The following is a 26141-nucleotide window of genomic DNA, read 5'->3' as shown; positions in this document are numbered from 1 at the left end:
TTCCGCAGGGATCGGTCCTTCCATGACTCCCTGATCCACACTTCCCTCCCCATGGATCTCCCACCCGGCATTTATCCCTGTAAGCGTAAATGCTACACCTGTCCCTACACCTCCTCTCTTGCCACCATTCAGGGCCCCAAACAGTCCTTCCACGTGAGGCAACACTTCACTTGTGAGTCTGTCGGGGTCATCTATTGCATCAGGTGCTCCTGGTGTAGCCTCCTCTACATCGGTGAAACCCGATGCAGATTGGGGGACTGCTTCGTCGAGCACCTCTGCTCCGTCCGCCACAACAGACAGGATCTCCCAGTAGCCACCCAATTCTACTCTGCTTCCCACTCCCATTCAGATATGTCCATACATGGCCTCCTCTACTGCCATGATGAGGCTAAACTCAGGTTGGAGGAGCAACACCTCATATACCGTCTAGGTAGTCTCCAGCCCCTTGGCATGAACATAGAGTTCTCCAACTCCCAGTATTTCCCTCCCCCTCCCTTCCCCTATCCCTTTTTCACTCTGCCCCCTCCCCCAGCTACCTATCACTTCCCTCATGGTTCCGCCTCCTTCTACTACCCATTGTGTTTTCCCCTATTCCTTCTTCACCTTTCCTGCCCATCACCTCCCTGCTTCCCCTCCCCCACCCCTTTATCTTTCCCCTTACTGGTTTTTCACCTGGAACCTTCCAGCCTTCTCCTTCCCACCCTCCCCCCGCCTTTTTTATAGGGCCTCTGCCCCCTCCCTCTTCCGTCCTGACGAAGGGTTCCGGCCCGAAACGTTGACTGATCATTTCCACGGATGCTGCCCGACCTGCTGAGTCCCTCCAGTGTGTTGTGAGTGTTGCTAAGACTGTGCAGTGTCAGGACAGTCTTAGTCAGAGTTTGGCCATGAGCATCCAGTATGAAGCCAGTCCAATTATTCCTGGGATTTGCCAACTTTTATTGGAAGTTTTCAGAAACTTCAGCTCAGTGGCGGCTCTGCTGACAGCACTAACCAAGAGGTCTATAACTTCCTTTCTGCTGCCTTCCTCCTTTCTCAAAAAGTGAAGTGACATTTGCAATTTTCCAGTCCTCTGCAACCATGCCAGAGTCCAATGATTTTTGTAAGATCATTGCTAATGCCTTCACAATCTCTACCACTACCTCTTTCAGAACCCTAATGTGCAGTTCATCTGTTCCGGGTGATTTATGTACCCTTAGGTCTTTCAGCTTTTTGAGTACCTTCTCCCTTGCAATAGTAACTGCAATCACTTCTCTTCCCTCACATCCTTCAACTTCTGGCATACTGCTAATGTATTCCACAGTGAAGACTGATGCAAAATACTCATTTTGTTCATCTACCATCTCCTTGTTCCTCATTATTATTTCTACAGCTTCATTTTCTCGTGGTCCTATATTCATTCTCATCTCTCTTTTACTTTTTACATACTTGAAAAAGCTTTTACTATCCACTTTAATATTTTTCGCTAACTTTGCTTTCATATTTTATCTTTTCCCTCCTAATGATTCTTTTAATTGCTTTCTTTAGGGTTTCAAAAGCTTCCCAGTCCTGTCTTACCACGTATTTTGTTTTGTTGTATGACCTCTCTTTTGTTTTTACATTAGCTTTGACTTCCCTTGTCAGCCATGGTTGCACTATTTTGCCATTTGAGGATTTCATCATTTTTGTAATTATTGCATCCCGCACCTTACTCATTTTTCCACAGAAACTCACCCCATTGCTGCTCTGTTTTCATCTCTGCCAGCAGCTCCTTCCAATTTACTTTGGCCAACTCCTCTCTCATACCACCAACATTTCCCTTACTCCACTGAAATAGTACTATGTCAGACTTTACTTTCTCCCTATCAAATTTCAAGTTGAACTCAACCATATTGTGATCACTGTCTCCTAAGTGTTCTTTTACCTTCTGCTCCCTAATCACCTCCTGTCCATTACATAACACCCAATCCAGGATAACTGATTCCCTAGTAGGCTCAATGACAAACTGCTCTAAAAAGCCATCTCATAGGCATTTAACAAACTCACTGTCTTGAGATCCATTTCCATCCTGATTTTCCCAATCAACTTGTACATAGAAATATCCCTTGACTATCATAACGTTGCCCTTTTGACATGCCTTTACTATGTCCTGTTGTAATCTGTGGTCCACATCCCAGCTACTGTTGGGAGGCCTGTATATAACTGCCATCAGGATCCTTTTACCCTTACGGTTTCTTGATTCAACCCACAAGGATTCAATATCTTCCACTGATTTGATGCCATTCTTTGCCAACAGAGGAACACTGCCTACCTTCCTATCCCTCCAATACATGGTGTAACTTTCGACATTTAACTCCCAACTACAACCATTCTTCATCCTGACCTGATGATGCCAAGATGTTTCCATGGCTATGAGGTCTTTGGTCACAATCTTAAAATACAGAAGAGCAGTTCAATGCAATACATAATACAGAAGGAAAAAAAAAACAAAATAAAATAATAATAATTAATAAATAAATCAATTACAGCATACGTATATTGAATAGATTAAAAATTGTTGAAAAAACAAAAATACTATATGCTAAAAAAGTGAGGTAGTGTCCAAGGTTTCAATGTCCATTTAGGAATCGGGGACGAAGCTGTTGTTGAATCGCTCAGTGTGTGCCTTCAGGCTTCTGTACCTCCTACCTAATTGCAACAGCAAGAAAAGGGCATTCCCTGGGTGCTGGAGGTCCTTAATAATGGACACTGCCTTTCTGAGACACTGCTCCTTGAAGATGGCCTGGGTACTTTGTAGGCTAGTACCCAGGATGGAGCCGACTAAATTTACAATCCACTACAGTAGCTTTTGGTCCTGTGCAGTAGCCCCCCCGCCCCCCCATACCAGACAGTGATGCAGCCTGTCAGAATGCTCTCCACGGTACATCTATAGAAGTTTTTAAGTGTATTTGTTGACATACCAAATCTCTTCAAACTCCTAATGAAGTATAGACACTGTCTTGCCTTCTTTATAACTACATCGATATGTCGGGACAAGGTTAGATCCTCAGAGATCTTGACACCCAGGAACTTGAAGCTGCTCACTCTCTCCACTTCTGATCCCTCTATGAGGATTGGTACGTGTTCCTTCGCTTTACCCTTCCGGAAGTCCACAATCAGCTCTTTCAGCTTACTGACATTGAGTGCCAGGTTGTTACTGTGACACCACTCCATTAATTGGCATAGCTCACTCCTGTACGCCCTCTCGTCACCAGCTGGGATTCTACCAACATGGTTGTATCATCAGCAGATTTATAGATGGCATTTGAGCTATGCCTCGCCACACAGTCATGTGTATATAGAGAGTGGAGCAGTGGGCTAAGCACACACCCCTGAGGTGCTCCAGTGTTGATCGTCAGTGAGGAGGAGATGTTATCACCATTCTGCACAGATTGTTGTATTCTGGTTAGGAAGTCGAGGATCCAATTGCAATGGGAGGTACAGAGGCCTGGGTTCTGTAACTTCTCAATTAGGATTGTGGGAATGATGGTATTAAATGCTGAGCTATAGTCAATGAACAGCATCCTGATGTAGGCGTTTGTGTTGTCTAGGTGGTCTAAAGCCATGTGAAGAGCATGGAGATTGCGTCTGCTGTTGACCTATTGTGGTGATAGGCAAATTACAATCGGTCCAGGTCCTTGCTGAGGCAAGAGTTCATTCTAGTCATGACTGATATCTCAAAGCATTTCATCACTGTAGATGTGAGTGCTACTAAGCGATAGTCATTAAGGCAGCTCACATTATTCTTCTTAGGCACTGGTATAATTGTTGACTTTTTGAAGCAAGTGGGAACTTCCACCCACAGCAGTGAGAGGTTGAAAATGTCCTTGAAAACTCCCGCCAGTTGGTTGACACTGGTTTTCAGAGCCTTACCAGGTACTCCATCGGGACCTTCCGCCTTGTGAGGGTTCATCCTCTTTAAAGACAGCCTAACATTGGTCTCTGAGACAGAGATCACAGGGTCATCAGGTGTAGCAGGGAACTTCACATCTGTAGTTGTGTTCTCCCTCTCAAAGTGGGCATAGAAGGCGTTGTGTTCATCTGGTAGTGAAGCATCACGGCCATTCACGCTATTGGGTTTTGTTTTGTAGGAAGTAATATCTTGTAAACCTTGCCAGAGATGCCATGCATCCGATGTTGCCTCCAACCTCGTTTGAAATTGTCTCTACACCCGTGAAATAGCCCTCCGTAAGTCATACCTGATTTTCTGGTACAGGTCTGGGTTGCCAGACTTGAATGTCAGAGATCCAGCCTTCAGCAGACGACGTACCTCCTGGTTCATCCACGGCTTTTGGCTTGGCAATGTACAGTAAGTCTTTATAGTCACACACTCATCTACACAGGTTTTAATGAAGTCGGTAACAACTGCAGCATACTCATCCAGGTTCGAAGATGAATCCCTGAATACAGTCCAGTCCACCGATTCAAAGCAGTCCTGCAGGCACTCCTGTACTTCCCTTGTCCAAACCTTCTTGGTCCTTACTGCTGGTGCTGCAGTCTTCAGTCTCTGCCTATACTCAGGGAGTAGAAGTAGAGCTAGGTGATCGGACTTCCCAAAGTGAGTCACCAAGTTTCCAAACAGCCTCATTTTAAGAAGCCATCACTGACTTCAAATGTACCTGTATTTTACTTGTGATTACTCTATTTAAGAACAGGTCAGAATTTCGGTATCCTACAGAAAGTGACTCACTTATTAATACCAAAAAAACTTCTCACCATCTAGGAGGCACGTGACAAATATGAATGCAGCTCGGACAACATTTAACTCCACATCATCTATGGCCAATGAACCTATTTCATTACCACTCCACCCCTCACCCTAAGCAGGTAGTGCTTCTGCCACCCAGCTCTCTGTGGCTGCGGTGTATACAGTCCGCAGAAAGCACCGCAGTAGTTTACCAAAACTTCTCCTGCGGCCTTTGGAAATCCATTGATCATACCCCACTGAGAGGACCCCAATATTGTAGCACCAACTCCTCCAAGTTTGCCACCAAAGTGCGAATTAACTGGCCTTGGAAATATATCTAAACATCTCCATTGCTGCTGCATCAAAATCCTGCAGTTCCCTACAATAACAACAAAACTTTACCACCAGCACTGCAGCAGCTTATGAGGGTGTCGAGGACTTTTGGCAGCCATCATTCAGTACTGTCCAATACAATCGATTCCAAGCTGGTGAGCTGTTACAAACACTGATTATGTACCACTTATTCCTGCAAGGCAGAGAGAAGTAAATTGGTGTTTGCTGTGACTGAATAGGTGGCAGTACAATTAACTCTGAGACGTGAATGTGAGGCTTGGAATAGATGCATATGAATGTTAAGTAGGAAGTAAAATAGATTGCTGTCAGGTAAGTTATGAGAGCTTATTACTTAAGCATGTGATTCCATTTGTGCAGTTTAAAATTGGGAATCAATGGTGACCATGCATCTACAGGCAAGACAAAAAATATTTTGTTCCACTGTATGCATGCCCTCAGTTTCGTGTTCCCGGTATTGGCCAGAAGTGTGACTCTTTATTCTTCTAATCTTCTACTGAGCGTTGCAGATATATGGACTTATGCCTGCAAAAGAACTCCTTCCACCCTTCTATATCATTCACGAAATCTGGGAAAAGAAGAATATTCCAGGGCACATCACTGTGGCATAGTTGCAACCATCATAAGAAAGGAGATAAATTTGATTGTGGTATTTACAGAAGGATATCCCAGTGCTACCCAGTATCAGGAATGTCGTTTCCAGCAACCTCTTAGTGGCAAAAGAGCTGCTCCCCAAATATGTTTGGATTCTGTTTATCCAGAGACCCAACAAACATGATCTTTACTTGGCAACAACTCCTATTAAAAAAATACGTGGTCTTTTGATGTCATCCCAGCCTTTAATTACATCATTCTGCGGCAGTTGTGCAACACTTCTCTTAAATTTTTTTTCTGTCTTAAACTTGCTTTATGACAGCTTGCAAGCATGACTCTCATCAATCAGCCTCGAACAGAGCCTTTCTCAGTGAAAATCAGTATCATACAAGGCCGTGTCTTTGTCCCGATAATTTCTCATAATTTCTCTTTCTATCTCTCTTTCACAACAAGCTTTCTGTGGGAGTGGAGGTAATACTTAGAACAAATGAAAGGCAGGTCAACCTCCAAAACCAACTTACCCAAACCTCACGCAGCTGTGTATGGATAATCCTAACTTTGAGCATTCTCAGGCTACATCCACACTAGACCAGATAATTTTGAAAACATCGGTTTCGAGTAAAAACGACAGGCATCCGCACTAGGCGTTTTTCAAAATATCTCTGTCCACACTAAAACAGATATTTGGGCGAATCTACTCCTACTGTGCAAGCGCAGACACATCTACAGAAAACAAGAGAAGAGAAAACAGTATAATATTTACGTTTCCGTGGCGGCATTGTGCTATTTCCATTGGTCAAAAACTAGAGTACCTACAACAACAGCGAAAGAAAGTTTTCAACAATGTCTTTGAGGAATACAAAGAAAACTGGGAAAATCAGACTGGGCTTCTTCGTTTAGACAGACAATGGAGTTGAACTGTTTCTGCAAGTTAACAACGACTACAAAGTCAGCAAAGCAGTGGAGATGTTTAATTCTAAACAAGCTATTAACGTAGACAATAAAGTAAACAACACATGGGTGAAGCCGTCCTCTGTCCAAGATCAACAAGATCAACAATTACAAAATGTTAAATGGTCAACTCAACATAGACTACCAATCCCACATCAAACCCAAACCTATTAGGAGTAGAAGAGGGCACTCAGCTCAATTTGAAATACTAACTACCAAGTCAGATGTGTACAGCAATTCATTTTCCCCCCGCACAATTAAAGCATGGAATAATCTTAATCCTAACACAGTCACACAACCAAACCCAGTTAAATTAAAGGCAGCTTTTCTTCTTCAAAAATCTCCTCCTTAAGCCCACCCTCCACCACCTCGAGTTTAAATTCCATGCGGAATATTTTGGAGGATCAAGAACCAAGAAACAAGAGAGTGGAATCTTCTGCCACCTGACCTACGCAGTATTTCTGACATAAATATTTTTAAAGATAGATTCAATCAAATCAATTTAGGGGATCTAGTCAAAAAAGCTCACTTTACAATTTAACTCTCATGCCGTTCACACTGACTGCACGTTATAACAGCGGTGGTCAGTCAGCGACAATGCCGCTTGGAGACCCTGAGGTACAGGAGATCGAGGATACGACCACTGCAGACTGGGAGACCAGAGGGTACAGGCAGAAGAACAGAGGATGCAAACAGAGAAACCGAGGGGACAGTTTGAAAGCCACCTCCAGTTTAAATTCCATGCGGAATATTTTGGAGGATCAAGAACCAAGAACCACGAATAGCCGTCCGGCAGTGCTCGCGCAGTACCAAGCAGAAGCAGAAAAAGCATTGTTGTGGTGTTGTCATGACAGCATTTTTAAATCTCTCCGTTTACCCCATCCATACTACAACACGAAACAATCATTTTCAAATTTACACACTCTGGAGAGTGTTTTTGAAAATCTCCATTTTCAGGGGACGAAAACGCCACTTCAGTGTGGACGGAAGGTCAAAACAAAGAGATAAAGCTTTGTTTTCAAAATTATCCAGCGTAATGTGGACGTAGCCTCAGAGACCTAACTCCAAGTCCAAAATGACATGTTTATTGAAACATACAGAAGATGGACCTTGTGATGAACAGCCAGAAGACCCTGGATATTGTGGACCACTCATCCCTCAGGAGCTTCTCTTCGTCAAAGGCAGGCATGGGTGATGTTCAATGTATCAGTGGAGCCTATGGTTAAAAATGCCTTTGAAGATGAAGACCTGACACAAAAACTCATGGTTTACTAAGCAGCAGAACTCCATTGTTTCCTACAAATTACTGTGAATGCCACTAGTACTGTCTGCAAAAACCTCAAAATTCACCAGAAGGACCGGAAAAACAACATCTCCCAGGTCAACTATGCTAGTATTGAAATCTTGGTTACACTGAGTCATCCAGATTGGGCAGGTCATGTCATTTGCATGTCGAACACTAGATTCCCAAAACAGAAGTTCCAGTCTGAGCTTTGTCATGGAAATAAATTACCAAACAGGCAGGCAAAAAGTTTCAAGGATTGCATCATCCACAGACTAGTGAACCATCTAATCAGTCAGTTACCATCTACCCCGTTGGTGAAAGAGTCTGCAATTTCTACATTGGCCTCAATAGTGTCTTCAGAACTCAAACAAGCACTCAAGGTAAAACATCCTCAATCCTGAGGGACTGTCTAAGAAGAAGGAAGGTTCTTCAGCTGGATGCTGGGTAATTAAGAAGCAATCCAGGGTGCCTGGAAATCTGAAATCATGCAGGGATGGGGATATTCCCAGCAAAAATGCTATTATTTTGAGGACCTGCATTTGTGGCTCAACCTGACTTGAATTTAAACAACATTTCTAGCCAAATAGCCATTTTCCCAATGGCTTGAACCTAGCCACAAACCGCTGTATCAGTGCTGGCTGACTGGCCAATTAAATTAATACAAACAATGTGGATTTCCCAAACTGACTACGTAAAGTGACAGTGGTCACTTTATTAGATAACCCATGTACCTAATAAAGTGGCCACTGAGTGTATATTCAAGGTCTTCTGCTGCTGTAGCACATCCACTTCAGGGTTCAATGATGCTCCCCTTCACACTACTGTTGTAATGCATTTTTATTTGAGCTACTGTCATCTTGAACCAGTCTGGCCATACTCCTCTGGTCTCTCTCATTAACAAGGCATTTTCTCATACAGAACTTCTGCTCACTGGATTTTGTTTTTGTTTTTTTGTACCATTCTCTGTAAACTCTAGAGACTGTTCTGTATGAATTTCCCAGGAGATCAACAATTTCTGAGATACTCAAACCACCCTGTCTGGCACCAACAACCATTCATGCTCACAATCACTTAGATCACATTTCTTTCCCATTCTGATGTTTATTCTGAATAACAGGTGAACCTTTTGACCATGTCTGCATGCTTTTATACATTGAATTGCTGCCACATGATTGGCTGATTAGATATTTTGATTAACGAGCAGGTATACAGGCATATGTAATAAAGTGGCCACCGAGTGAATATTTTTTTAAAAAATTAATTTGCGTTCAAATAATGCTTCAATAATATCAGAACAATTGAATAACATTGTTTAGAATTGGTGAAATCCCTCTTTATAAATAAAAAAATCATGTATTACAGAAGTTTAAAGCATGCTTCACCACATAACAATATATTTAAGACCAATTGTAAATATTCAGAAATGTTTAAACTTTAGTACAAACATTCTCTGTCCTTGCTGGTTGTTAATACAAGAAAATGTAATTAAATTTGTCATATTCAAGTCAGTCATCCAAGCACCTTATTCATCTGCACATGATATGTGGAGAAAATGTTCCCAGCAAATCATTCACGTCTATTATCAATTTACAATGTGTATTGTAATAATTGCCATAGGCTTTCCTTTTCCTTCTTTGCAATGTAGAAGACTTTCCATATATTTTTTGTGAAGTGTTCATTTGTCATACTCATACAGTAGCGTGCAACAGTGTTAGGCATATGCATATAGCTAGAGTGCCTAAGAATTTTGCCCAGTACTGTATTTGTCAACGTGGAGCAGAGAGCGAGTTCGTAGATCTGGTGGTAAATTTCACTCACATATGTCAGGAAAATTGTTTTTTTTTTAATTTGTTTTTTCAGTAGCAGTACGGTGCAGTACAGCACTATGCAGAAGTCTCAGGCACCTCAGCCATGTATATGTGCACTAAAACTTTTGCACAATACTGTATTTAGCTAATATTCTTGGTCACATAAGCTGAAATCACATACATTAATAGTCCTTCATGCTCCACTTTCAAAGTCAGTTTCAATGAAGGTGAATTGTTTGTCCAATAGGCTGTAAAAGTGGTTGCTGTTGATCAAAATCTTTTCACTTTCTCCTGCTGAAATCCAATTTGTAAATCTTTGACAGCACAACACTACTGCGTTGTGCCAATGGTTTTTGGGACTACCTGGTGAAGGAAGCCATTGAAATAAAACTAGAGGAAAAGAATTTTAACGAAGATGAAGGTCTCACTCTAAATAAGAACTGGAATTCGATTGTAAGCAAGGTGGGACAGCAGAAACCTGATTGGATGAGGACTAACCAATCAGGAGGGATGGATTATGGTGGTCTAAATACCACCGGACTAGACATGCCCAGGCATTGTTCCTGATAAAGATAGCAGAGTTTGTCATCGAAACATTGGTTAAAATCAATACCTGTATCCAGCTGGAAGACCGAGAAGAACTTATTCATCATATATGCTGGGAAAGCACTAGATCCTTTTTCAAATCTGAAATAGTTCGCCATTTGCAGTTTACTTTAGCAATTGAAGACAAAAGGTGTCTTGTTTTCAAGTCATTTAATCTCAGTGCAAAAAGGAATCATACTATTCTGTTCAAATAACTAACCAAATAAGTATAAAAAGTGTCCTTAAGTTGGAGTAATGCCCTTAAAACAAAATTTCTGCTCATTTCTACCATTGGATTAAGGGTTAACCATGGCTTAAAGTTCAATCATTCAGTTTAAAACCCCTGGGGACGAAATAGCAGCAGATTGAAATCGGTTTTTAATTTGGACATTGAGTGCTCTGGTTTCTATCTGATATCATGCTTGTGCCTACATATTTTAATTAATTCCCTTGTAAGTTGTGCTAACTTCTGGATATCAGGCAGAATGAGTCTAACTCTGCGTCTATCACCAATATTAATGCCACAGAAAACTTTCATCATTCCACATGAGCTAGCCATGATCCTAATGTGACTCCCTATCTGATTTTACAATTCATGTTGCAGAATCTCTGAATATACATGCATTAGCCACTTCATTAAGTACCTCCTGTTTCTAATAAAGTGGCCAGTAAGTATATAATACTAATTGAGACACATTGTTGACCAACCAAAAATATCACCAGTTATGCTTTCAAATCTTAGTCAAGAAATAACTTTTCTTTTCCAGAGTTATGCTTATTAACTAATTCTGATTTTGACCGAAGTTGTTTCACGTTGTCGGTTTGTTCGCTACACTGGGTTAACACAAAGCTTACAGAATTGTTTCAATTCGTATTCTTTAACAACATTGAATGTCATGGTGACATCGTCTGATACTCACACATCGTAGCTTAAAATATTTGGTATCAAGGAATAATGAAGCTAAGATATGCAGTGGCATACACTGTGCAATCTTTCCCAGCTTGCATTAAATTGAGCTTTATCAGTAAGGGAGCAGATCAGGTGAAGAACAAGTGAAGGAGAATGCTTGAAGTTGGGATAAGAAATCTGTCATTGCAGCATTTAATCAAAAGTATTTGCTTTAAAATATCAAACACAGGAATGCCCCTTATAGTTGGTTGTTTATCATGACTTGTTAAACAGGTCATTCTTAATAAAGTCACGATGTTCAAAAGATTAAAACAATCTGGATGATGTTGTATTAATCTGCATTAATGCAAGGATCAAATTTCTTGCCAGTCATATTGATTTTTAGGCATTCCATCAAGTTATTCTTCAGTTTTTGTGCAACAATACTACTGTATCTGTTAGTGATTGTTAAGTGGGTGACATACTTCAGGAATCTTGGGATAGGTGACAAGTTTATACAAATGGAAATCAGTCTTCAATATAACTGCTTCAACGAACTATCAGATTTAAAAAAACACTGATTTAGAAGTCTGGACTTTAAAAAGAAGTTTGAATATGCAGAGTTTTTCTTGTCAGTGGAGGCATACTACCACTGTAAATAAATAATATTTTGGAGTCATATGTCTACATTCATAATGCTGAAGTCAATTATAATTATGACTACTGAAATCATATTTAATCACTTGCTGTTACCTTGTGTTTAAAAAATATAAAAACTCAATGTAGTTTTGAGTTCAGTGAGTTTCTACTGAGACATTCTTCCACCACATCCCATCCTAAGTGCATGCTTGTTGTGCTAAATAAAGACCTCTTACATCTTCAACTCCAGCCTCCATGTGGTTCATTCAAAGTCATAACAATATCTATTGTAGCTGAACTTCTTTGGCAGATTTTCAAATCAGTCCAGCTTTAACTGCACCAGGTCTTGAGATGCTACAGAAGTCCAGAAATTTTAATGGCTACAAAACATTTACGAAATTCGGTGTGCAAATATTGTAAATTAATTGTATCAGCATAAGGGGCAAGTGCACAAAGGTTTGATTTTACTGTGTACATTAAAATGGGAGCTGGAAAATTGAAAACATAAGAACATAACATAAAAACAACAGAAATAGAGGCCATTAAGATTGCTCTGTCATGCATTAGGATTCACTAAACCTGAGTGAGCTTCATGGATCTTCTGGTTTGCTATCTAGTGAGGAAACTTCTCCAAATTTCCTTTCTAAACAACCTTTGCCATTTTCTTAAAAGATTCCACTTCCTTGCCCACTCTTGGTGCTAGACCCCTTGATCAGAGAACGCATCCTCTCTGCTTCTAGTCTACAAGGGCCTTGAAGAATTGTGTTTGCTTCAATAATATTTACTCTTAGAGAACATAGCCCTATTCTTCTGAAGTTCTCCTCATATAGCAAACCCACCTTTCTTGGAAGAAATTTGGTGCATCTTTGCTGTACTCTCCATGTGGTAAGTACACCAAATCCTCATTATGTGGTGATTGAATATCCTGGAACCATGTAAGTTTCGCAGTAAGTTATGCTCTTCCAGTCTTTTCAGTGGCATATGGTGAATCCAGTTGACCATGAGATGGATTAAATTTGATGTTTTGTTAATAACTGGTGTACATACTGGGCCAGATTTGGGAGTCAGAGTTGGAAACACAAGGGACTCGGAATATGAGGAGCCATAGTCTGGAGAACTATACTTCACTTGTTATGTTGAAATTTATACTAAAATTGTCATATATCAGTGGAGACTCTTTAAGCCTTAGAGTCATTGTCATCATCCTTAAAGTAGCTGCATCTTAGCAGCACCTTAAATACCAATACTTTACTAATACTTTTTCCCTTCATTCTACATTCTTGCTAGACCCTTGATAATCTAATATTCCTGTACTGTTTAAAACTAGTTATTATTACAATGATTGAATTGAAAATGCAGCTTTTTTAAAAAAGGAAAGCAAGGATGAGGCCTGGATTTTTAATTGTGTGGTTTCATCACAGAGTTTAAGATTGAAATAAATTAAAAGAAAAGAGAAATTGTTTATTATTAATCAATCAGGAAGTATGATCACAATGGACAGAGGTAACCAAAAGCTGTTGCTTGCACAAATGTTAAGCAGATTAATTGGTATAAGTAATACTTCTTTGATTCTTTTAATAATTCTCACATTTTCAACCTCTCACTGCTACAGGCAGAAGTTCCCACTTGCTTCAAAAAGGCAACAATTATACCAGTGCCTAAGAAGAATAATGTGAGCTGCCTTAATGACTATCGCTCGGTAGCACACACATCGATAGTGATGAAATGCTTTGAGAAGTTGGTCATAACTAGACTGAACTTCTACCTCAGCAAGGACCTGGACCCATTGTAATTTGCCTATTGCCACAATGGGTAAATGGCAGACACAATCTCAATGGCTCTCCCATGGTTTTAGACCACCTGGACAACATAAACACCTATGTCAGGACACTGTTCATCGACTATATCTCAGCATTTAATACCATCATTCCCACAATCCTGATTGAGAAGTTGCAGAACCTGGGCCTCTGTACCTCCCTCTGCAATTGGATCCTCGACTTCCTAACCGGAAGATCATGTTCTGTGCGGATTGGTGATAACATATCCTCCTCGCTGACGATCAGCTTGGCTCACCTCGGGGTGTGTGCTTAGCCCACTGCTCTACTCTCTATATACTCATGACTGAGTGGCTAGGCATAGCTCAAGTACCATCTATAAATTTGCTGATGATGCAATCATTTTTGGTAGAATCTCAGGTGGTGATGAGAGGGCGTACAGGAGTGAGATATGCCAACTAGTGGAGTGGTGCTGCAGCAACAACTTGGCACTCATGTCAGTCAGACAAAAGAGCTGATTGTGGGCTTCAGGAAGAGTAAGACGAAGGAACACATACCAATCTTCATCGAGGGATCAGAAATGGAGAGAGTGAGCAGTTTCAAGTTCCTGGGTGCCAACATCTCTGAGGATCTAAGCTGGCCCCAACATATTGATGTAGTTATAAAGAAGGCAAGACAGTGTCTATACTTCATTAGGAGTTTGAAGAGATTTGGCATGTCAACAAATACACTCAAAAACTTCTATAGATGTATCGTTGAGAGCATTCTGACAGGCTGCATCACTGCCTGTTATGGGAGGGGGGGGTACTGCACAGGACCAAGAGAAGCTGCAGAGGGTTATAAATCTATTCAACACCATCTTGGGTACTAGCCTACAAAGTATTCAGGACATCTTCAGAGAGAGGTGTCTCAGAAAGGCAGTGTCCATTATTAAGGATCTCCGGCACCCAGGCCATGCCCTTTTCTCACTGCTACCATCAGTGAGAAGGTACAGAAGCCTGAAGGCACACACTCAGCGATTCAAGAGCAGCTTCTTCCCCTCTGCCATCCAATTCCTAAATGGACATTGTAATCTTGGACACTAGCTCACTTTTTAAAATACACAATATTTCTGTTTTTTGCACAGTTTTTAATCTATTCAATATACGTGTACTGTAATCGATCTACTTATTTATTATTACTATTATTTTTATTTATTTATTTATTTTCTTTTCTGTATTATGTATTGCATTGAACTGCTGCTGCTAAGCTAACGAATTTCACGACACATGCCAGTGTTAGCAAACCTGATCTTGATCCTGATTCATGCATTTAAACATGTATTTGAGTTCATGTGTAACATAGATCCACATAATGTATGTAGAATCATCCTCTTACCTGCATGTACATCAAGCTCGGGAATTGAAAGTCACTTGTGCTTCAAGGGTTAACAAATAAAACGAAGAGATGGTGTTGTAATGCTTACCAACTCCCACTGTGCAGGCCACAAACGATCATTGAACTTCAGTGCATTTCCTTTTGCACTTTTGGAGTCCAATACTTTGAAGACCTCTGGATGGACAAAATCTTTCTTCACTCGATCTGGAAACCACACATAAAGATTTGTCACTTATAGTATTTTATTTTGTCAGTCAAATCTAATAAAAAAATTAATGTTACCAAATAAAATTAAAAACATTTTGATGAACTGGTACAAAGTGTGATATTGAAAATGACCAGAAGTTTCCATTCCACAAACACACACAATCAAATTTTAAAATTTTAAACAGACTAAACTGGAGTAGAAAATGGTTGAAAATGCTAATCAGTTTTGTGTGCATTTTATTCTGATTTAGAAGTTTGCTTCCACTTAGGTACTTCCATAAAAAATGGCCTTCATCCCAGAGTCATTCTGTTTTAAATTGCTGAGGACTTATAATAAAATAAAACTGATATGATGCCATTCTGCAATTCCAATTGATCACAGAAAATAATTAGATGCTTTAGTTCTCTTTTATTCCCTTTTCATTACTAAAGTTACTTATACTGACCCACACTTGCCCAGTAAAACACAAACTTTCTTCGCCTTAGTCAACATTGGCAAGACATATAATGATGGAGATTCTGGGCTTCGGTGGGTGGGGTACGTATTACAATCCAGACACCTTTTGTTTGCAACAACATACATATATTTCTTACTTCCTGCAAGGCTCCAAAATGGGAAAATAAACCATCAATTTTTTTTATCCCATGCTCTAACCTAACAGAGGAAAAAAGAAAAAGCTCAGGTTACTCATACCCTGAGCTTGGACCCAGGCTCTATTTAACTACTTCTAATCACCTAATATCTTGATGGGCAAAAATCTCAGATTTAACACTATTAATTGAGCCAACATTCACTGCTTTTGGTGAAGCATGCCATATTTGTACCAGACTTTCTGTGAGGAAATGTTTCCTAATTTGTAAATGAACTGGCTCCAATTATAAAGCTTTCTGGCAACACCCAGCATCTTCATGTCAGTGGAAAGTAGTTTGTCTCTTTCTATTATATACTTCCTTTCACAATCGGTAATACTGTTATTCAATCACTCTTTTATTGGTAATGTATTCAGAACTAATATACATAAACTCTCTTCATCAGTTAATACTTTCAGTTTCTACAATCCAACTGATAAATCTTCATTACACAGTTTTGAGGCCATTACGCCTTCCAAATCAAGTTATAAAGACCTAATACAGTCACCAGTTATGAGTTTTACAAAAGCAAAGTAAAAATATCCTCAGTTCTCACTTTAAAAGCTATTATTACATAAACTTCTTTGTTTTTTTTTGTTGTATTTTACTGATCCTCATGCATACCATAAACATAACATAGGAACATGGATAATGATCCTGATATTCAATAGGATAATGGGATATCAGCCATCTTGTTATCATATCCCTGCTCCTTCCCCTTAATCCTTAATGTGTCAATGCAGTTGTTAAATATGTTCAGAGGTTGCTTGCATAGCCTCAGTGAAAGTGAATTCTATCAGTTTACTGCCTTCTGAGCAATGACATTTCTCTTCCTTCACGTCCGAAGCTTCTTGTCCTGTAACCCAAAACTATGACCCCTCATTATAGACCCTCCTACTCTCCCCCAACTACCAGGCAGAGAATATCAAGTCTATTTATTCCTGTCAGAAGTTTGCAAGTTTCAATTAGACCCCATCTTATTCTTCAATGCTCCAGTGAATCTAAACCTGGCTGAGCTAATCTTTCCTCATAAGACAGCATCTCTTTCTCATGAATCAGACTAGTAAACCTCACGTGAACCTTGTTACTCTGCCTTCACTTCAGAATTTCTCTGTTTAGTTCCTCAACACTAAAAAATAACACCAGCAGCCATTTTGTTTTGTCAATAAGGACTTTATATATATCTGTACTGGAGTCCATTTGCTACAGCCTTGCCAAGTTACTTAACAACTAAAGCATTATGGTACTGTTAGTTTTCTATCTTCATGACTTACATCTCAAATTTTCTTGATGCCACTGCAAACCAAGTAGCATATGTGGCTGTTGAGATAATACTGACACTTACAAAATATTTTGAACCTGACTGAAGTAAATAAAAATTGTGAGAAGAGAAATAATGCTCTGGAAAGCCTGAAGGATTAAATAGGGAAAATGTGATGATGATATGAAGCAATTACAGGAACACTGGTAAATATCAGACCCAGAATTCAAACACCAGTGAGGACTAAACTCTTATTCTCTGTTTCCTAGGTTGCTTTGGCGAAGATCCATATAAGCTTGAGGAATACACGTAGTGGGTCATCTTTCACCAAGTGGACTAATCCTAACCTTAATTAACCTTAATCCTAACCTTAACTCAGTTGTGAATTTGGTGATATGGGGCAATGCAAAATTATAGTAGAAGGTCATTGACCTAAAACTCTGTTTCTTTTCTCCCCACAGATGCTGCCTGACATGTAGTGTATTTTCATCATTTTCTGATTTTATTTTAGATTTTTTACATCTTCATTATTTTGCTTTGGTTAGGTACGGTAAGTAAGACTTCTTAAAATATATTTTATGCTTTATGGTCATATTTTTCAGTTATTTAATAAATAAAAGAATTGGCAGAAGATACACATTCTTTTAATTCAACTGACTGCGGTAGTCAACAGTGGAAAGAAATGTGAGAAGAGAAATCATATCTGAAGCATTTATAAAATTTCAGTAAGCAGCTGTACTGTGTGATACGTATCACATCAGAAAGGAAAGCAATAATATTGGAGATGAAAAGTATGTGATCAAAGTTTAGCACAAATGTCATTAACAGTTACCAAATTAAGAAGCAGAAAATGATCAGCCAGAACATGTGGAGTTTGAAATGAAACAGAGGTCTCAAATACTTTACCTAATCAATTGTTGATCAAAGAACTTGTGTCAAGACAAAAAAATAAATAAATGAAAAAAAAGTTTCTTTTCATGAAGAAGCTGTTTGCACATTGTAACCCAAAACCTAATTTCTTTTTGGCAGAGGGTGGATATTAAAACATAAAAGTATGTTAGGTAACAACCAAAGAATATTCGGCATAGGAGGGAAGGGACTTGTTGTTGATAAGCATCCGTCATCCATGTATGTTACTAATTATTTCTGCTGCACAATTATAAATAACTAATGTGGTTTTGACAGTCAGTATTTCAGATAGAGAATGCAGAAAAATAAATATAGAAATTCTTTCCTTAGTTCCATTCCAAACGAAAAATGTTCCCAAATGCACATGAATCATGCACCAGCCAAATAAAATATCACCTTTCCTCCAGGAAATGGCAACACAAACAGAAAATGCTAGGAATCTGCAGTTGATGAATATAAAGAAATCTCCGTTTACTCTCCTATGCCCAAAACTCTAATAGAGGCTTTTTGTAGCTTAGTATATTCCCAAGGCTGGTCTCTGACTGTATGTTCAAGAAAAACCCATATGAATTATGGCTGGAGAGTAAAGGTATCAAACATGCACTTAATAGTAGATATAGAATATTTTTTTAAACCACTGTGCCAAAATCAAATGTACTTGAGGTTAGCAACAATGATCTGTAGCAAAATAACAATTAAAGAAAATTAAACTTCAAACATTATACAACTATATTGTGTTTACCAGCTGCAGATTGAGTCATATTTTCCAAGATACTGTGCTCATTGGTAGTAGGAAAGGTTACTTTAATATTTATTCTATGTGCATTTCTTTTTGGACTGCAGATTTTTAGAAAAATAAAGCAGCAATGTTACTGAGTGTATTTGCCACAATTTGTGCTCCAGGAATTGTTGGAAAGAGAAATCTACTGCAATCGAGCACATTCAGGTTATCTTCAAGACTGCTTTTTTGGACAAGGAAGCTAACTTTTCATGGAGTCTTTCCTTAGTGTGGCTGACTGGCCTCAGGCAGCTCCCCTCAGACACTTGCTCTTACTTACTACTTGTAAAGGACCCCACTCTGGACCATCAGGTCACTGTCCCCTACTCCATCACTAACCTCATCAAATCTGCAAATCTCCTTTTCACTGCCATCAAACGCATAGTTCCCTTACCCCATACCACTTGTTTCTACCTCCTACCCATGATCTACAAACCTGTAGACCCATTGTCTCCCTGCCTGCTTCTGCCCCAAAGAACTTGTGTCGCATACCTCGACTGCATTCTATCCCCCTTGGTTCAGTCCCTCCCCACCTACATCCACCATATGCTCACGATTTGCTCAGCAACTTTCAATTCTCTGGCATTGACCATTTCATTTTCTCCATGAAAGTCCCAGTACACTTCTATTACCCCATCAAAAAGGCCTTAAAGCTCTCTGCTTCTTTTACAACAAAAGACTCAACCAGTTCCCCTCCACCATCACCCTCTCAGTCTGGCAGAACTGGTCTTCACACTCAACAATTTCTCCCTTGGCTCCTGCCACTGTCTTCAAAGTCAAGGAGTAGCCATGAGCACTTGCATGGGGCCTGGCTATGCCTGCTTGCCTTTTCGTTGGCTACATGGACCAATTCCAAGCCTCCCTGGTAATGCTTCCCAACTCTTTCTGATCTACACTGATGATGACTCTATTGGTGATGCTTCATGCACTTACAGGTATGCTGAGCTAATCAATTTTATCATCTTTGTCTCAACTTCCACCCTACCCTTAAATTCACTCCGTCCATTTCTGACACCTCTCTTCCCTTTCTCGATCTCTCTATCATCTCCGGAGACAAATTATCTACTGACGTAAACCTACCGATTCTCAGGGGTATCCTGACTATCTTTCTCTCCTGTAAAAATGCCATTGCCTTTTCTCAGTTCCTTCATCTCCACTGCATCTATTCCCGGGATATGGCTTTCCTTTGCAAGAGATCAGAGATGTCCTTCTTTTTCAATTAACATGGTTTCCCTTCCTCCGTCATTGATGCTGCCCTCACACACATTACCTCCATCTCTGGACATTCATGCTCAGCCTTTCTTCCCTCCATAGAGTTCCACTTGTCCTCACCTATCACACTATGAGCCTCCACATCAAACACATCATTCCCCGCACTTCTGCCAACTTTAACAGGATCCTACCACCAAACATATATTTACACCCTGCCCTCAACTCTTCACTTTATGTAGGAATCAGGCCCTCTGTGATTCCCTGGTTCATTCGTCCCTCCTCACTAATTTCCCACCTGGCACATATCCCCGCAAGTGACAGAAATACCACACCTGCCCATTCACCTCCACCCTCACCTCCAGTCAGGGCCCCAAACAGTTTTTCCAAGCAAGGTAAAACTTTACCTGCGAATCTGTTGGGATTGTCTATTGTATCCTGTGCTCCTAATGTGACCTTCTCTACATTGGTGAGACTTGACATAAATTAGGGGACTGCTTTGTTGAGTTCCTCTGCTCTATCCACCAAAAGTGAAAGTTCCCGGTAGCCAATCATTTTAATTCTTATCCCCATTCCTGTTGTCGGTCCATGGCCCCCTTTTCATGAAACCACTCTCAGGGTGGAGCAGTAACACCTCATATATCACCTTGGTAACCACCAACTTGATTACAAGAACATTGATTGCTCTTTCCAGTATTTTTTTTCCTTTTTTCTTTTCTTCCTCCAGCAATTTTTGCAGACTACGCAACTTCTTTCAGTTCATCCACAAAACAGCTTATTCTTCTTTTCTTTTCAAGATGGTTGGGATTCCGTTACAGATCAAACTATGGTTCTTTGCAAGTGATGGGTTTTTGGACCAGCTGTGTGGCTGGGTGCTTTGCTATCTCCAGGAATGGCCTGGAAGACGTACGTCTTCAGGCAGCAGCCCTTTAAATGATCCAGTTCCTTATCGATTTCGCTGACTGAAGTGTTGTGGGAGACTGAAGCATTGAGACAGGAAGTGGTGTGATGCTGTCAGAAGAAGACCTCCATATTTGAGCGATCCCCCCCCCCCCCCCGCCGATGGAGAGTGAGATCCTGTCGGTCTCCAAGATGGGGGCTTGGAGAAGAGACATGGAAGATTGTAACATCACAACAGCAAGTTGCCGTTCACTGCTCTCGTTGTTGCAGAAGTGACCTCTCTCTCCCTCGATGGAGAGAGAGAGAGCCTGTCTGAGATACTGAAGTGCTGGGTTATGGACTGTAGCTTTTGATGAACTCTAGATGAAGGCCTCCTTAGTGGGTGTTTGCTATTGCTTGCATGGTGGTGGGTCAGTGCTTCTGCTGGTGCGAGTAGGAGGAGGGGGAGTAGGAGCTGCTTTTGCATGGGAGGTTGAGGGAGGCTTTGGGGTTTTGATGTTTCTATCATTCATTCTATGGGTTTTCTTGTTTCCTGGATGTCCATGAAGAGTAAGAATTTCAGGTTGTATAATGTATACATTCTCTGATATTAAATTGAACGAGTTGATTTGAATCTTTCCCTCTTATTCTATTTCCCACTCTGGCCTCTTAACTCTTCTCCACACTTGCCTGTCACCCTCACCCTGGTGCCCTCCTTCTTCCCTTTCTCCCATAGTTTTCTCCCCTCTCCTGTCAGATTCCTTCTTCTTTAGCCCTTTACCTTCCCCACCCACCTGGCTTCATCTATCACCTTCCAGCTTGTCCTCTTTCCCCTCCCCACACCTTTGTATTCTCAGATCTCCCCACTTCTTTTCCAGACCTTTGAAAGGTCTTGGCCCAAAACATTGACTTTTGATTCATTTTCATTGATGCTGCCTGACCTGCTGTGTTCCTCGAGCATTTTGTGTGAGTTATTCTGGATTTCCAGCATCTGTAGAATCTCTTCTGTTTATCCCTTCTCAGCTATTTGTCAATATCAAACAATTTTCCTTGAAATTTTGCTTCATCTATTAAGTCTTTCCAGACTTGGGAATATAGTGAACATCTGTCCATCCTTCCGTTAGCTTTTGTAGTTGAAACAGGAGAGGTTGCTTTCATTGCTGTCTTCTGCTATATTTCTCATGGCATTACCTTTGTACCATGGCTTGGTTAAATAAGTAGTTATGAGAATGTCATGTATAAAATTACTTTAAAATGTTATGATTTAAAGAAAACTATCATAATTTGATTTTTTTCAGTGAATTATCAAATTGAAATAATATGACATTCATAAACTCCTCTATAACAGGCTTGACAATAATAGGTTTCTACAAATCACATATATAATGTACTGTATCCACATTCATTTGTTGTGCTTGAATAAATTAAATCAATCATTGTTTCATTCTATGTAAAATAGTCTTGTAAATATTTACAGCTCAGGACCAGTGAATGAAAATGTATTTTTTTCTCTCCCGTGGTACTTGTTCAAATTTTTATTTCTTAGAATCACATTCAGAACCTAGCAACATTCTGGAGAGAGGATGCTGAGCCTGCTCTTAACGTATTTTCAGTGGATTCAGGGTCGACAAGTGAAAAAAACAAAACATCAAATCCTCTGTTCGACCTCTGATGATGGGGTCCCAATGTCCTGAGACAGTGCTTCCAGTCATAACGGAATCTTTCACCAAATAATGTAGACCAGAGTGTTTGGACACATCACCCATTGTGCCTAAGGAGTACATATCATATACGTGGAACAAGCAGAAGGAGAGTATTCTTCTGCTTAATCTAAGCACTTATATCATAGTTTGTCCTTGAAGATTCATGCATTCTTCTGTTATGACTTATTTTAAAACTGGATCAAAGAAATGGAGATTAAATTTTATGACCAGTGAGATGGACATGAGGACTGTAATGCATGATTAACCTTATCAAAATGTTTGGAATGTAGATGCTCTGTTTATTTACAGGACTGTCACATGCATTCAGCACTACACAGGCGCCAAGTGCACACCTCAGCAGGAGATATATATTACAAGCAGCCAACCCCAGTTAAAGCTTGTCCACACTGCTTCATGACAACCTGCTTCTCAGAAAGGGAGTCTGTGGAAGCAGGTATTCTATGACAGAAACTGACACAGGGAACCAAGCAGGGTAGGCCAGAGAACCTATTTCATTCAGCTGACATCTTTTGATTTGTCATGGCTAAAATGTGAATGGCAGAGTGGCTTGCCACAGAATAAAGCCTGTATGTCAGCTGCTGGGACATGAGGCATTGGCTTCCAAAATATTCCACATACAATCACATTGTAACTGGCCACTGGGAGGAAGGTTCACGTTGGGCTGCATCATCTTTCATGGGCAACAACGTGTGTACAATCAATGTTTTCTGCACTATGGAGAATGGTACAACCCTCATAACCCTCAAATACGCACGTATATTTTGTGTGGTTGTATGTTTGTAATGATGTTCTATATGGGTTTGTTATCTTTTATATGCAAGGACTAGGCCTCAAGCTGTGGTAAGCATGTGGGACAGTGGGGGGTGGGGGGATTGTCAGGGCCAGTGCACTCCTTGGGGGGCATTGTGATCGACTGAAGTTTTCAATGGGCATTTTTTGTGGTTGGATCTTTTTTTTTCTGATATTCTATATGGGCTTGCAGTCTTGCATCAGTATGGGCTGGGCCTTAAGCCGCGGTGCTTGGGTGGGGAGGGGCGGTAGGGCACAGTGTTCAGAATGGAGGAGTTGGACTCTACTGTAGTTGGCTGTGGATTGACGGTGAGAGTTTTTTTTGGACTCTTTTTTTCCAATACTTTTTTTTTTACTGTGATTATGATACTAGTTCTAGAATGTACCAATCACTTATAGGACCATTGTAAAAAAAAATGGAATTCAACAATTAATCCGAAAGTACTTGATCAGTACTATAATTAGACATTGTTAGAAAAGATCTATTCAGGTTCTGAACAGAGTTTCTCCTATGCAATGTTAAGTAAGTTTAACCGATGGCTTGATCTCCAAAATAGCATTGACATCAAGGTAACTTGCTCGAGCATTTGATGTACTGTATACTTTTTAATGTCCCCATAAAGAGGTTTTACAATGGATGCTGTTTGGATTAAACATGGCATCAAGAACTCTAAAAAATGCGTGATTTAGAGCTGAATTTTGAACATAAATTATCCACACTGCTCATTGGCTCACTGTTTATGTAAAATTATAGCCATCCTTTTTATACATGGGAATAAGCTCCATTTCCTTAGACACAGGATGGTTTGTATTTGGCAAGATTATATTAATCAACTGGTTCCTCCAAGCTTTAAGCGATCATTCACAAATCATTAAAAGAAGTGTGTGAGCATGCATAGAAATCTTGTTACCATTTTTAATCTTCAGGCACTCATGCTCGATAATAGGGGGAAAGAAAAATTCTTGATTGTTATGGTCATGATAGTTAGAAATTATACAGTTAATAAAATGTCAGAAAGAATTATTGTGAGGGAATACTAAAGCAAGTTGGAAGTTAGGGCCACATAGAAGCACAGAGGCAGATTCATGAAAACGAATCCCAGACAATGAATTAACATTTTTAAATATGTTGCTGCAGGGAAGATTAATGAGAAGATGGTGTAGGAACCATGCATCTGTTTTCTATCTGCATTGCATTCTGTGTTGTGCGTTTATTATGGTAGCTAGTCACGTGTGTGGGAGTACATTAAAAGAAAAGGGAATAAGTTACGTATTCATGCTTTGTTCTGAACAGATTGGTTCTGGGGACTGCCGGGTGTCAGATCTTTTGTTGACTGCTTAAATATGCTTAATGTCATTTAATTACATTTGAAATCACTTAACTCTTCTTAACTTTGATTAAGTCTGCTTAATTATGCTTAATTGCACCGCTTAAAGATTGTATGTTTTGCTAGTTGCAAATAAAAAATTGATTACCAATCTTTGACTTTTTGGAACATTATTACTGGATTGGAGCTTAGGGGGGTAAAGGCGCCTAACGGAAACTCCTTTGCTTGCATCTTCAGAAACAGGGTTATTTCTACCTTTGATATCTCTCTTTATCCCTTTCAAGGTTCTTTTGAAGACCCTGACCCGGAGTTACACACTGACTTCAGTCCTTTGTGGAAATGGGACCCACGACTGTCTGCTTTTTGATATGCCAAGGATGCAGCCTGCAAGACTGGTGTACCTTCAAGGTGCCGGATTTTTATGGCTCTGGAGACGTGCTGATTCAAGGCTGGTGCTGCCACCTGATGTGTCATGGGAGTACACAGAAGTTCGAAAGCAGCGAGCTGGCTGCTAGCCGTCTGCCCAGGGACCCGTTCTTTGGGCATAAAGCTTGGAAAATGTGACGCAACAGACTTTTAACACCATAAATCAGTGAATTGTTTTGTTATGTCTCCCCTCTCACTGTGAAACAGAGACATTTCTTTTTTCCTTATTAGGGAGAGAGAGAGAGCCTGTGGTATGTCAAATACCAGGTGAATGAGTAGTCTTTGGGGTACTGCAAGTCTGTGTCTTTATTGATGTTCTGCTGCACGCACGAGTGCTTGGTGAGGGCGTGCAGATGCTTTTTTTTGCTGGTGGGGGAGGGAGGTCATTGCTTTCCTGCTGCTTATGTGTGGGAGGGGGGAGTTGGGGGACATTGGAGTTCTAACATTTAACTTGCATTCATTTTTCAGGCCATTCCTCTGTTTTCATGGACATTTGCAAAGAAATATAATTTCAGGATGTATATTGTATACATTTCTCTGACATTAAATCTACCTATTGAAACCTGTTGATCGGAGGGTGGGCTATACAAGATAGCTCTCCACATGATCACTGGCAGTGGCATTGGTTTGTTAGAATAGCAGCTACAGATGGGATGGAGGAAACATTAGGCAATGGGTTCATCAGAAGATCTCAGGGGAAAAAAGTGAAAAAAAATAGAAACTTGCATTATATAGCACATTTCATATCTCTCAGTGCATCACAATCAAAGATTGGCTCTTGGAGTGCAGTCACAATCATACTGAACGCAAAAATGTCAACCATTTGTGCACAGCATGGACTGACTAATAAAACATGAGGCAAACGACCTGTAATTTGCTTTTAAGTTTAGAGAAGAATAAGTTTAGCTCTGAATAGAAGTAAACCATCCTTTACATGCATGAGAACAACAATGTTGAGGGATTTATTTAGAATGCCTTCCAAATAACTTTCTCACCAACCAAGTAAACAATAACATTGAGTATCCCAATCCTTAAATGCGAATAT

General features: G+C 40.1%; 1 protein-coding gene across 2 annotated transcripts in view; it reads right to left on the bottom strand.

Annotated features, from left to right (window-relative positions):
• The window catches only part of LOC134349540 (PC3-like endoprotease variant B), a 797797-nt gene that overhangs the window by 449479 nt on the left and 322177 nt on the right, over positions 1–26141 (bottom strand). For both annotated transcript variants that reach the window (XM_063054023.1, XM_063054024.1), the window contains exon 5: positions 15045–15160. In XM_063054023.1, coding sequence (XP_062910093.1) covers positions 15045–15160 — 116 coding nt within the window. The remainder of the gene's footprint in view (positions 1–15044; positions 15161–26141) is intronic.

Source organism: Mobula hypostoma, chromosome 7 (assembly GCF_963921235.1).
Source record: "Mobula hypostoma chromosome 7, sMobHyp1.1, whole genome shotgun sequence".
Taxonomy (NCBI): domain Eukaryota; kingdom Metazoa; phylum Chordata; class Chondrichthyes; order Myliobatiformes; family Myliobatidae; genus Mobula; species Mobula hypostoma.
This window is presented reverse-complemented; position numbering and strand designations above follow the sequence as displayed.